The 15127-nt window shown below is 40.8% G+C and overlaps 1 protein-coding gene across 1 annotated transcript in view; it reads right to left on the minus strand.

The window, feature by feature from the left end:
• SAR1B (secretion associated Ras related GTPase 1B) overlaps window positions 1–14792 on the minus strand; it is a 28572-nt gene extending 13780 nt beyond the window's left edge. Inside the window, exons 1-2 of the mRNA XM_082211705.1 lie at window positions 14645–14792; window positions 2730–2805 (exon numbers count right to left, since the gene is read on the minus strand). Coding sequence (XP_082067831.1) covers window positions 2730–2787 — 58 coding nt within the window. The 5' untranslated portion in view covers window positions 2788–2805; window positions 14645–14792. The remainder of the gene's footprint in view (window positions 1–2729; window positions 2806–14644) is intronic.
• Window positions 14793–15127: the final 335 nt, after the last annotated feature.

Raw genomic sequence — 15127 nt, forward strand, 5'->3', positions numbered from 1 at the left:
AAAATAGCCAATATCCTCAGAAACCCAAAAGACAAAATCCAGCTGGAAAACCAAGGGGTCTATGAAATACCCTGCAAAGTCTGCCCAGCCACGTACATTGGACAAACAAACAGACGAATAAATGCACGTATCGCAGAACACAAGAATGCCGTCAAAAAAGAAGAAAAAACTTCCTCTCTTTTCCAACACATGAAAGAAACAGGACACGAAATTAATTTTGCAGATTCCAAATTGCTCTGTAACATGGAACATCACCACAAGAGAATAATCATGGAAGCCATCGAGATAGAGAAACACCCTCACAACATGAACAAGCGTGACGACACGTCCCGCCTGCCAGACATCTGGAAATTAGCCCTCCCCACAAAAACCGACACCAGAACCAGAGGCACACAGAACGCCGTCACCAATCAACCACACCAGACCCAAACCCAGACCCTCTCCACAGACATACTACAGACTCCATCCAGTAGCCAAACTATAGTGGCACCTCCGGATGCTGCACCCCCCTGCAATCCCTACACAGATCTGGCTGGCACAAAGCACAAAACCACAGCTCGCCCCTATACACGAAGCCAAGCCAGAGCACAACTAAATGCAGCACAGCCATCTTCTCAGAAAAACTCTTCACAAGCTCAAGAGGTCAAGACACAAAAGCTTTAGTAACTAATCTACACTTAATGACCCACCCAGTGGTATTCAGAATATCACTCATGAAATCACTCAAGATATCCCTCAAGTAATTAAGGAACAAAAGAAGAAAAGGCACACTAATCTAGGAACTTCCTCTCTGCCCAGAACGTTGGAGGCTATACACCACACCCCTCAACAGTATTTATAGGAACTCAAACACCAGATTCTGCTCTGTTCCAGTAACAAGAAGCCGAAAGCACCAGCCTGAAGATGACGAGTGAGACCTCGTCGAAACGTCGCCCAGACACCCCGACTCTTACACGGGAAGACACCCGAAGACACCAAAACCTGCATTCCTGTACCCGTGAAAATCTACGAAAGCAAATATATATATATATATATATATATATATATATATATATATATATGTAAGGTTAAAGTGATTTATTCTTCTCAATAAGATGTATTTTCCTCCTTTAGGAGTTTACAAATGGACCCATCTTAAACCATTTCAATGCCCAGAGCTACAATCCCATGCATCTTTATTTCTGAGCCAGGCAAGCCTCATTACATAGTTTAAATTTACTTCTGAGTAAACATGTGTAATCTGCAGTTCAGTGCTGGTTTGTACAATTTATTATGTTTGTCATGCTAGTGAGTAACCTAGATAGCTTTAAGAGGCAGTCTGAGTTCATCTGTTACAAAAGATCTGCCCCAAGCAAAACTGCGGCTCATAATGATTTGAAGGACAAAGTTCGCTGCTGCTAAGCGTACTATGATACAAAGGTGCCTTTATTGCTGCCAAACTGGACAAAGTCAGAAGGCCTATCAGGGGTGCAGGCAATTCAGCAGGGATAAGAGCATTTTACAATAACCAGTGGCAGTTTCAATCAATTAGAAAAGGTGTGTGCTCTCTTCAGGAAGACTTGCGAACAAGTACATTGTTAAGGCTTCGACAGGCCGCTTTAACATTTTATAGACCAAACTGAAAATGCTACTACATTTTAGTTTTTAATTGAGGCTTTATTACTATCCCCAATCCAAAGTATATATTTGTGGTACAGAAGCTAATTTATAGAGGTAGTGGTCAGTCTGTAATGAGTAGACCATAGTGATTATTAACTAGTGCAGGCTTCCTCAACCTCAGCCCTCCAGATGTTTTGAGACTACAATTCCCATCATCCCTGACCACTGGTCCTGCTAGCTAGGAGGAATCATGGGAGTTGTAGGCCAAAACATCTGGAGGGCCAAGGTTGAGGAAGCCTGCACTAGTGCATTGTAGAGGATTGGACAAGATGACCGTTGGGGTCCCTTCCAACTCTACAATTCTATGATTCTATGATAGTACTTAGTCGCTTGATTGTACTGCATGGACCAATGATCCGACTCTGTATAAAGCAGGTTCCTATGATTTTATTAATAGCACAACACGCTTTACAGTTGGCATCTTTCAGAAAAGAAAATCAGCTCTCAGAAGGATGCTGCCCAATTTGGCAGCTGTCAAGCAGCTTCCTTTCTCACATTGCCGACTGAAAGTACTTTGCTTTCCACTCCAGCTTCCCATGTTTTGCAGAGCAAGGGAGAAGAACATGGCACATGGAGTCATAACAGTGCTGTGTATTTCTGTGGCTCCCCTTCCACTGTAACTGCCAGGAGCAGGTTAATTTATTTGTCTAGTAAAGATAGGTTGCACGGTACAGCATAGGCTAAGGAAAAATTAAACCAGAAATGGAACATTAGTGAGGTGGACTGCTAGCAGATTAGTATCATGACAGTTGATTGTATCCAAGGCCATCCTTCCATCCACAGACAGCTCTCTGATCAGCAGGGGTTTCTTTGAAGGCAAGATGGAGGGAGGTATATTTTGCTGGTTTCCCTCCCCTCCATAGTTCTCTCTGCTCCCCAAACTGGAGGGTCCCACAAGTCTCTGAAACAGATGGGTAATTGAATAGAAAGGGAGAATCTACCCCCACCCACCCAATACCTCTCCTGCTTCCATTCATGAAAACCTTTGCTGGATCAAAGAGCCATCCATGAATATATGGATATAATCATACAGTAATCAGAAGTGTCCATTCCATATGTAGATGTCTTACCTAAAAACTGTAGTACACTACTGAAACCACTGTAAATCCAGTCAAATATAAAGGACATGTCCAAATCTTGGAGGTTCTGAAAGAAATCAAAAGAGAAGCCCCAAAGATCAAATGGCATTAACATTCTACTGAAATAACATTGAAAATGAATAGAGAAATGTGGAGTACTTGACAGAAATAACATATCCAGAGATAAATCACTTTTATTATTCAGTTGTGAAACCACAAATACTGATGGATTGGAATCTTAAAAATTATTCTGGAGAGGCAAACTTTCTGTTTTGATGCTTTAAAAAAGAAAGAAAGATAGATTAAGGCCACATTCCAATGAAATGCACAACTAGTTCTTCATGTCCAACAGGGTTTGAAGTGTCATTTTTCAGGTCCTCCATCCCTTGCACTCGGAATAGGTGTGCGCATGCATGAATGTGAGACCCATACAATCTGCTCACCTACAGCCTTTCTCTGCAAGAACAGTACAACGTAGAAAGAAAAGCTGCAGTCTTCTGTGACTTTCTGTGACTAATGCAACTTGGAGTGCTTGTGGGAACAGTTCTTCTAGCATAAATCTGTTCATCAGAAGATATCTCCAAAAGGCATTTTGAAGTAAGTTTTGTGGTATGCCAAGCATCTGTGCTACACAAAAGACTCAATAGGTATGTGGAAACCCCTTGACTTCATCTGAAATAACTTGGATCCAAGTCTACAGCAGCTATTGTAATATAATTGGATCATGTAAAAATAAAAGTGAATTGACTGTGTGGATACAGTCCAGATACACACATATTTAGTGGGGTTTCCAAGGTCTGCTAATGTGGAAGTGCTCCATTAATGCACAAAAGTCACTTCCCCCCTTGTATTATTAACAATGGAGAGAGAACAGGATTGGATTCAGAAATCACAGAATCCAGAAGGCACAAACAGGGAATTGAGTAGAACCCAAAGCGCAGAAATGCCAGTTTCATCTTTTTCCAAATAAAAGCATGTATCTTCTTACACAATTGGTAACATTGCTTAAAATGTACACAACCAATTATACTTTTTAATCTCACTCTAAGACTAGCATTGGTTCCACATCCCAAACTGTTATTGTGGCTCAGCATAAATCTAGTTTGGTTCCAGACTTCAATGAATGGTAAGGAATATCACATCCAGAGGAGATAAAGAGGTATCATCTCTGCCAAGGGATTGTTGACCCCTTCTTTGATGTTTTACGAAATAAGCATTTACTTTGATAAAAGTGGTGAAATACAATGCCTTAGAGTTTAACACTCCTCCCTTCCATATGAAAATTTGGAAGTACTTTTTGTGAATCATAATTTAAATTCATGGCTATTCATGTTTATTTAACTAGGAAAAAGAGGAAAACCAGGTCATTTGTTTATAAGTAGTTCTCCCAGCATAGCATAATCAATTTCATCTAATTTTGGGTGGGACATCTCCATTTCAAAATACAAGGAATGTGACCTTCTCCAGCCAGCCAGGTAACACAAGAGATCACAATATTATTCAAATTAAACTCTACTATTGCAGCTTGATGTGCTGTCTGAAAGTTCTCAGAAAAGTAACCAATAGTGCTGAGTATAACTGCGGGGGGGGGGGGCATTGGGGAAATCATTAAAGTTTTCACACACTCTGAAAAAGAGCACTCTTTCTGGCCATTTTTTGCTGGGGCTCCGAAGGACACAAAAGTATTCACATTCCATTCCATGTGAAGACAAAGCTAAGGACTTTGTTTGCCTGCTGTAACATCACCAACTAATTAAATCTACATGCTGCAGTGACATCATAGTGGCCACATGAATCATGACTGGCTGGGACCTCAAAAAGAGAACACACAAAATGGTTTTGAATCAGTGGGGCAGCAAATAGGTTCACCACCTAACAGACCCTGAAAGCCCATTTTCCATGCCAAAAATAGTCACCCAAAAAGTGTGTTACAGTAACTAATCAACATTCTGAGCACATCATGGTATGGAATTAAGTCTTAAACAGCCTTCAGCAAAGGACACATCCTTCGAGCAAACCAAGATAATATCTCTCATTTGGAGGAGCTGGTTTTATTAGTTCCAAACTAGGAAGCCTACAGGACTTACAGATTCTTATCTACTGGCCAGTGAGCACTTCCCTCCAGTCTTAACTCTTAATTGTTTAGATTGCATGAGATTGGTGTACTTGTATTAGGGTTATACCATCCATCCCTTCCCTGCTGCCATTCATGTTTTGGGCTTCTACTCCCATCATGCCAGACCACTGGCCATTCTGGGAATAGTTGTCCAACACATGTGGAAAGTACCAGGCTGGGCTTATATCTATAGGGTTTCAATGTAAAACTGGGAGGAAACATAAAAGTACAGCAAGTGTCCCTTTGTTTCTGGAACTCCAGAATCAATAGCAAACCGTGGTCCAGACACACTGCACAAAGCATCTGCATCAGCCATTAAGAGATGAATGGGTATGAGTGCAGCCAGGCCTGAAAGATCCTTTCACCCTGAATGCCAACTAGAAGCACCACAATTAAAACAGTTGCTGGGGGAGCAGTTCACTATCACCACTGTCGTGTCTAAGGAAACACATGGATCCAAGTGACCCTGGCACTCTTATTTCCTTATCACTGCACTGTCCTACTTCCAATCAAAATTAAACATGTCTTCAGCTCCTTGAGTGTTTGCATTTATAGCCTGCTCAGAAACAGATTGCAACACCACCAGGATAATTACTGATTGGGTTCAGTTTCCCTGATGGCACAGGAATCTGTGGTTATAACTTTTTATAAATGTTCACCCCTAACATCTGTGTGGATTGGGTCAGGTGATATGAGTTCAGAGTCCCTTGGCTGCAGTCTAGTGTAATCAAAACTTCAGTGACTCAGAGAAGGCTCCAATGTCCATTTTTGTGACAAGACAATAGAAACTGCGAGAAAGCCACATAAGAGAAACTTTAAACCTTTCTATCACCTGGTGTTGCAACATGGAGATAGATGGTCAATAGTTTTTTTGAAGCAGCCAGAAACTATATCCAGAACGCAAGGACTAGATCCTTATTTTCTCTTTTGAGAACTGCAGTGCTCAGTATTATGCATGAAAAACATTTGAAAGAGGAGAAAAAACAACTGTTTCCAACTTGCTGCTTTATTTTATTAAAGTCTCTAGAACTCATTACATCTTTCAAATATACTCTGAACTTCTGAAATACTTTAAATTACCACAAACAAACTGCAAAGGTGGCACTCATGTCCTTTCACTCCCAGCAATGCCTATATACTGGCCTCTCCCATGAAAATATATACACTCACAGATTTGCAATACATCCACAATAGCCATTGGCCACAAATTTATTATTATCCCACTTACCTCATTAATATTAGCTATCTGGAAACATAGAAAGGCTGAATAAGAAAAAAATTCTGTTTTACAACACTTCCTCTCCCTGCTCACCAGGAATAAAATAATAATCACCATAGGTGATCTGGTAGTTTCTCTTTACAAGTCTGGGATAACGTCTTACCGATTATGATACAAAGTAGCCACAGCAAAATTCAACAGTGGATCAAGACCTAAAACAGTTCTATAGGTAAAGGTAAAGGTATCCCTGCCCGTACGGGCCAGTCGTGTCCGACTCTAGGGTTGTGCGCTCATCTCACTTAAGAGGCCGGGAGCCGGCGCCGTCCGAAGACACTTCTGGGTCACATGGCCAGCGTGACGAAGCTGCAATGGTGAGCCAGCACCAGTGCCGCACACGGAAACGCCGTTTACCTTCCCGCTATAAAGCGGTACCTATTTATCTACTTGCACTTATGGGTGCTTTCGAACTGCTAGGTGGGCAGGAGCTGGGACTGAACGACGGGAGCTCACCCCGCCGCGGGGATTTCGAACCGCCGACCATACGATCAGCAAGTCCTAGGCACTGAGGTTTTACCCACAGCGCCACCCGCGTCCCACAAACAGTTCTATAGCCACTCTTATTAGGAGTGAGGACCTATGCTTTTCCTAGATTCCTGAAGACTATTATTAATTATAAAAAAAAACTCAGAACCTTCTGTTGTTAACATAAAAAGCAAAGATCTATCACATGAAGTGTAACAAGAAAAAACTAGTATTAGGACCTATGCTGTGCTTCCCCTTATTAGAAAAAACTGACAACCTGATCCTATGTTTACTCAGAACTAAGTACCACTTTGATATGATTTACTCCTAAGTAAGACTGCATGGGATTGTGCTGTAAAAGGCTAGGCTAAACTATACAACAACTGATTAGATACAAGATGCATTAGAAAGAAAACATTAAGGACAGAACACGCTCATCACATGAACTCCACATTACACAACGGCACGTCTAAAACTGACACTTACATGACTGAAAAGCAAAGGTCAAGAACAAGCAAACACAGCAGTACATACACGTCATCTGATTTATTTATTGCTTGAACAAAATACCGAACAGGAAAAGCTTCCAAGAGGTTTAGAAAAACTATCTACTCAAGTAACATACAAATCAGTCCACAGGGTGTGATGCAAAATAACTGCTCATATTTCAGAGGGGAAAATAACATGACTAGGCTTTAGGAAGTTGAGCTGGAAGGATCCTTTTGGGTTAAGCAATCTTGTAAATCAAAACAGAGGCCTCTGGAGATTTTATTTAAAGTTACACTTAAATGCAACACGCTATATAAGAGAGGAAATTAATATATTGGATTGAAACAAACTATGGAGGGGGAGCACAGTAGAGAAGATACCCAGCATCCAAAGTGGACATTTCTATTGCTAAATGGGAAATTACATATCTTACAGAGAAGCTTGATACTTAAAGGTAGTTTGTTCTTTTATAATTGCTGCCCTATGCTCCTTGCAGAAGGACAGACAGGATAGAAATGATGCAGTAGTAACAACAACAACAATCTACAAGAGTGAAATTGAATATATCTACCATGGAAAAGAGGAGGAGAAAGAACTATAAAAGTGCAATAGTGCAGTACTATTGGCATGCACGATTAAGGATTTTGTCACCAGATATCTTTATATAAAAATCCTGTTTGGGTCTTTCATGCTGAGGCATATTCAAGCCTAACCAAAATAAAAGACATATGCAGTTGTTTGAGGAAAAACGCTAAGCTCCCATATGGCATCTCCTGCATGAGGAGTGTCAGAGATAGCGGCACAGAAGGAAAGCCCCACCACAGCTTTACCATTTGTTCATCCAAGTCACTCTAGGTTAAGCAAGAATTTGAACCAGGTCTGGATACTGGGCCCACCCGGGATCTTCCATGCACTGTAACACTGGCCTCTAGCAGAAGTTGTGGAATGGGTCAGGAATCTTCCACACCTCATCACAAGAAGTAAACAAAGGGTAAGGGAGGGCATCATTCTTTCCCCCATTTCACTGCTGATTACCTATTGCACATTCCAATATTGTATTTGCTAATGTCCTATTCTAATGTCTATTACTATGTGTTTTGTGCAATGTGGCCTCCGCAGTGATGTTTGAGCTATCCAGAGAAATGGATCAGCCTGACCAAGGTTCTTGTGGTTAAAACTCTTCTTTTCAATGAAGCTTGCACAGGTCAGATCGAGTATCAAAACCCCACAAAACACAGCTGGTGTTCTTTATTTCAGAATGCTATGGCTTTGCCAGATATAAATCAAGATACAGCAGTGCTTTTTTGAAAGGTTGATTTCAAACCTCTCACTGCAGGCTAAGGATACTGATGTGATTTGCACACTCCTGCCTGAATACCTATGGCTACGACTATTAAGAACATAGCAAGAGGCAAGTAAATGTTATGGGAAATGATCCAGGAATAGGTGTCCTTTCACAAAGAGTATAATGTTTGTTGTTGCTGCTGCCCACACTTAGCATGGGGTGGCAGGGAGAGGGCAGATTCAAGAAAGTAACATTGCATAAGCATAGCCCACATAACTCTATCCAATGCCTTCTTCTTACACTGCGGTCTTTGAAGTTCACAGTTGTTCTACACTGTCTGCACAAGACATGGAAACATGTGCACACTTTCCTTCCACTCCACCATATATGCACCCAAGGTTTTGCCTCACTCCCTAGCTACCACATTCAGAAAGCAGAGTCATTTTTTAAAATCTAAACAACTTTAACCCGACAGGATCTTGCATACATTTTTAAATGCATTCTAAATGCCTTTATATTAGTCCTCGAGAAGAGGGCAGCCCCAGTCCCCACAGCAAATGGTCAAGGACGATGCAAGAAACATCTGGAGGGCAGCAGGTTTCCCATTCTAGAATAAAGGGATATTTGAAACAGTGGCTTTCTCCAAGGCTAAACATCATAGCTTCCCCTTAGCCAGACTACAGAATGACAATTCTAAGGTAATTATTTTATAAATGTAGTAAATGATAACTTACTATTTTGGAAATTCCCCCCTCAAAATTATGATAAATAACTAGAAGAGAATTCACTAGATAACAGCAACAGCTTTGTTTCGAAATATCAAGTAAAAACTCCTCTAAGAAAAATTATGGAAAGAGTTAACATACAATCTGATTGCACTTTAGCCATTGTACTTTGTGCACCTAGAATTGTAGAAATTCAGTCTTCTAGAAACAGCTTGGCAAATGAAAGTTTAAAGTCTACTGTGTGACTCTGCAAGACTCACAGCAGTTTTATTGAACTTTGCATTCTAAGAACTGCCTGTATTTCCAACTAATTTTCTATTGATGATTGAGTTCTATTGCACTGTAAACTCCATCGTAAGTAAAGCAGAAATATATTATGGTCTCTGGAAGCTAAGTAGTATCCAATTACCTTGGAGAACAAGAAAGTTTCCAGATGAAATATTTCCATATAAATCAAAACTGTGATTTATGTAAGCCTTTTTTCTATGGCTATCTGGTTACAGTACAATGTAGTGAAACCTATTAGATAGTCATGCATTATTTGAGAGCTACCAAAGGGTGAGGTAGCACCTTTTATTTGAAAAACAGAAGCTGACCTGAACCTGCAGGCTTCTAATTCTACAAGCTATGCTAAGCATCTTTATGTAATTTCTGTAACTGAATACTGCTTACCAATCTTTGATGATAACCAGTTAAGTTTCAAATGCCAAGTAAAATGAAATCCTGGTAAACCTTAACTGCAATTAGTGCTAATGGAGATTTTGGTAGGCTTCAGGCTGACAGGGTATGAGCAGTGACAATTCACGCACCAGAACAGAAGAACTGGGGGCGGGGGGAGGTATATGACACCCAGCCTGCAATGGCTCACACCCAGTCTCTTAACTATAGTTAAGAAATTGACTATGCTCAAGTAATGAAATTACATCATGTACATCTTGTTTACACCACTTCTGTTTCCCTCCCTGTCCTCTGTATCAACTTTTAGATTGTAAGCTCCATGGGACAGGGCCCATGCCACTCATACCTTGCAAATTACTTTTGTGCATTGATGGAGCCATAAACAAACAGTGAGCTCTAACTCTTCCATCTGCACCGTGATTTGTGTGTGTGTGTGTGTGTCCTATGAATGAACATAGTCATAGTCTATACCATTGAGGTTCAAATTTCTCAGACCTTCAGTGATCCCATTTCATATTGCTGTTCACAGAATCTCTGCTCATCTTCCATTGAATCCTTGTGTGTTAATGTTTTGACCTAGTCATTGCCCCATATGTGCTGACAAGCCTTCCTAGAACACACACCTCAACCCTTTCATAGCTGCACATTGCAATACTAATGATGACAGACAAACTGTCTATCATTCAGCTCACCCACCACTAATAATCCTATCATTGTGGAGCTACCAAGCTTTTATGGAATTCCAAAGTTTTTTGAACACAGTTTGAAAACTGCCACTCTATTATTGAAGGGTAATTCCATAGTGACCAATATAACAGCTGGAAGCTTATGTACATAACATTTACGTTTTAGCTACTATTATTTGAACTCCAATTAACATTAAACTATTTGTGTGGTAACTTTATTGATCTTCCCTCCAAAACAAAATCAAGAAGTATGTTTAATTTAAATACTTCCTTTTTCTTGTTTTTTTAAAAAGATGTGACCAACATGACAATCTTGCAACCTTAAGAATTTACCTATAACTTCAATAATGTTATTGTCTTTAAAAAAAAACCAATCAAAAAAATAAATCCATCTGCAGCAATATATGTAAAAAGCTATTGTTTCATGGACAAGAGTCAAACATATGGTGATGTTTCTAGGGAACTGTGGAAAAATGGTTTTCTGTCAAATGATCTGTGACCACTATAACTTGTTACAATTCAATGACAGACACTTACAAATAAATGCCTCCAAAGCAAGAGCCTATGTATATGACATTTAACTATGCATTGACAAGTTGTAGGTCAGCATCAAGTCCATGTGGGAAATTGTAATGTCATTATTTGTTTCTTTTCAACCCAACATTTATCATCATTTGCAGGGAAAACAAAGGTCACAGAAATCCCCTTTTTAAGGTGATTATTTCACATTGATGAATATAATCTGGCATCATTTGGCCAACAAATTTTCAATTCAATTTCCCTGCCTCAAACTTAACAACAAAGTTGCCAGCTGACACCAATACTTCAGCGACTATTTCTGCTTCTGCACTTTCTTTCAGGATAATCACATTTTCCATAGGGGAAGTATTTCCTGTGCTTGTGGCTTATTTTAAATTACCTGAAAACTTCATATACACTTTGTGTTCAAGCCTGTTTTCAACCTTTACAGGGTTGTATGGCTCCCTATGGCAAGGCAAGATATCTTCAGCTCCCGAGGTATTTTTTGTGTGAGGGGGATATATCTGAGAAGATAGAAGCTCCTATATGCTTCAAGAAATGGGGTGGGATTCTAGTAGCAACATCAATTCTACACTTTTCCAAACCACACCTAGTTTGAATTAACCTAAAAGGTTATCCAACTATTAAATAGATTGTCTCTCTCTTGAAAGCAGTAACATATATCCACTCCTCATCCGACATGTCTTTCAGATTGTAAGCTTCTTACAAAACCTCCATAAGATGCCCTACATGGTACAAATTATAGGCCCAATAATTATTAAATTTTCAGGGAAGGAATTATGACAGTCCTAAGAAGGGATTTAAATGACACATATGACAACATATTTACAGTATGTAAGTTGCACATTGTGGCGTAATATGAGTCACAATAACTGTTGCATATAATATACATTTCAAGTAACATTTTATAACTATTATGTACTGTATGTGACCTTTTGTAAGAACATATGGCTGGGCTAGTAGAGGTGTGTGTTTGTGTGTTAGTTTTCTATGTATGGAACTCAATGTGTTTTGTCACTTTCAGACCATGGCCAATGCTGGAAGATTTGGAAGAAACATACCAGAAGGCTCAAGGCAATCATTTAGTAATCCAACCCCTGTCATTCACTGATTAGTTTTGAGTAATCAGAAGTATAAGGACACCTTGGGAGTGGTGTTGCAATTGTTTGGCTGCCTTGCGTCTCTATCATCTCTGTCTCAACCTTTTAACACAACTGCATTCCTACCTTTCAACATGTAAGCAGCAACCTTTATTGAAGTTGCACTACTACTAAAGCTAAGCAAGTACATAGGTCATGTCATGCAAACACTTATTTTTTACACATTCTTAAAAAGCTAGTCCACTTCATATCACTTTGTAGTGGTATATATGTATAACAGATTAAACACAATGATTTTAATGCCAATTAGATTCACCATCAGAGAGATGGTGGCACTTCTGTATTCATTATATAATGAGGTGGTAATAGTGATCAACTAAAAGTAATTCAATACTGTTTCAATTTACCTTGAATGAATTTCATTTTTTATTGATTCATTCCATTTCACCTAATGCTCCTTCCACCCAAAAAAGGTAGAGTTAGTAATGCAAAATAATCTACACTGACATATGTCATCAGATTCTTAAATGTTAGGAAATCAAAGTGAAACTTCCATGCCTGACCTACAGTGACCTACATATGACTAAGATTGCAAAATTACTTCTTAGTAAGAAACAACTTCTTACAGATTCCCACAGCAGGACTTACAATTTTAAATAGACGCGTGGTTAATGTTTAGTGCACTCCAGAGTCCATTTAAATACTAGCATATTGATTTGGTATGCATTACATTCTACAAGTAATTGATGTTTTCCTTAAATACAGACCTCTTTCTTGTATACTATTTTGCTGTTGTTAATCTTTGAAGACTTTGTAACTTTCTACCAATGTAACACAATGCCTGCCTTCTTTTTCACATTAAATATTAGAAATATATGGAGCTTTATATCAGTGAATAATATTTTTCAGTTTGCCTTCTGGTACAATTCATTTTTTGAACTTCTGACACATACATAAATTTTCACTCATTCATTCTAAATTAATTCACCTAAAATTCCTGCCACCAAACATCAGGTCCACTAATGTGATATCTGCATTCCTACTTCATTGATAAACAAATTTAAAAGTAGGAGGGTGAGTCTCGAAAATCCTGATTACAAACACTACATAGTTAAAGCATGTTCAGGGGGAACTAATTTGTATTAAACAACCTTAATATCCATACCTATTATTTTTAACAAAGGAACACAGTCCCCAGGAAAAGCCTCCTAGCCTGACTTCCACATAAGAAGCATGAAAACATTTTAATGAGCTGGTTGAGTAATGAAATATGTTTCAATACCAGTTGTAGGAAAACAAGCAAACGGAAGCACTTCTTAATAGCTAAATTATAATTGTATTTGCTAGAAGCAAACAAAGTTCAATGGGATTTCCTTCCTGGTGCAAGTAGTGTTAGGATTGCTATCCAACAATAATTTTGATTTGCTTCTAGGGTAGAGCTGCAGGAACCAGTGATACTCCAGATGGTGCTAGATCATTCCTCCCATCATTCCTGACCATTGATCATACTGGCTGGGGCTGATGGGAGCTGGAGTCTAATACAGTAGTATCTGGAAAGCCAAAGGTTCATCATTGCTACTCTAAGTGACTTCAGACGCCCCAGAAACAGCAGAATATGTGTGGCCATGGGCACAGCTTGCCAGCTTGGTCCAGAGGTAGTGCGCTTGGCTTGACCCGACTTATGTTTATGTGGGAGGTTACCTGGGTAAATCACTATGAGTTCCGCATCCGTATATGGAAATGACAAGGGCCAACCTCACAGAACTGTTGTCAAGGGTGAAAGAAACAGAAACCGCCACACATGTTTTAGCTCGCTATGTGTGCTATAGCACTGATTCATTAGTGGCAACTTGATATGTGACAGCAGCAAAGGTTACTACTAGTCAAATCACCAACCCAGTTTCACCCTTCGTACTCCCTGCACTGACTCATCATGTGACAACTGGGCAAGGCACCTAATAATACTTGGTTTCCTTTCTAAATTGCAAGTGTCCTTTACTTAGGCAAAATGCATGACAGCACTAATGAACTACGGAGCCACCAACATCTATTTTAAAATAAATAAATAAAAACCACCATCATAAACAAAACAGGGAAGAACATAAAGAAATAAAGAGGGGGGCAGGCAATCGAGAGACAGGGAGGGTGCGGGGGTATTGGGGGCAAGTGACAAAAGGAGAGGGGAAGAAACAGCACGAGCTTATTATTGTTGTTATTTTAGTGGGAAGGGGAAAGAATCAGTGGGGCGAAAGAAGGGATCTTTTGCGGGAAGGGGCAAACAAATATCAGAGACAGCACTAAGGGCACAAGCAGAGCCAAGGGGTCGGGCAAGAGAGGACTGGGCACAGGGTGGGGGGGGCAGAGGTAAGGTGGGAGCATATGGCTAGCAGGACAGACCGGGCAGAGAGGGGCTATGGGGCCGGAGAGTCGTCGCGGGGCTCTGTGGGGAGGACAGGCCAGAGGCGGCGAGAGAAAGGGGAGACAGTCCCTGGCCAGCCACCTTCCCTCCCTCCCGGCCGGCAGCCCCGCCGCCAAGCGACACTCACCCGCTACCGAGAGCCTGGGATCCGGGCTAGTCCGTCTTCAGCTCCGCCCGGCACCAACACAGGAGCCCGAGGCCGCTCCGCTCGGCTCTTCTCCTCTCCTCCGCTCCGCCCCTCGCCGGCTCCTTCCTTCCTTCCGGGTCCCCTCGGATTACGGCAGCCGCCGCCGCCGCCGCCGGTAGTTGAGCCGCCGCCTCCTATTTCTGCTGTGGATGATCGGGGACGGTCGGTGGGGCGTTTTGCCTCTGGCTGGGTCCCCCTCGAGCATCCCGCCCCCCAACGAAGGCTGCTCCTGTTCCAGACGCTTCTCGTTCAGAAAACAACCGCCACCATCGCCCTATAGCTGCTTTCAAGGGGTCTATTCGGAAAGAGGGTCCTTTCCCCTCAAGAGTATTTATGGGAGGGGGGTCTCGCTGGAGAAAAGAGGGCTGCGGCTTCAACCCAAATCCGCGGTTACTCCTTCAGATCCTTTGTTAGGCAGGCTGC

Source organism: Podarcis vaucheri, assembly GCF_965113315.1.
Source record: "Podarcis vaucheri genome assembly, chromosome: 2".
Taxonomy (NCBI): Eukaryota; Metazoa; Chordata; class Lepidosauria; order Squamata; family Lacertidae; genus Podarcis; species Podarcis vaucheri.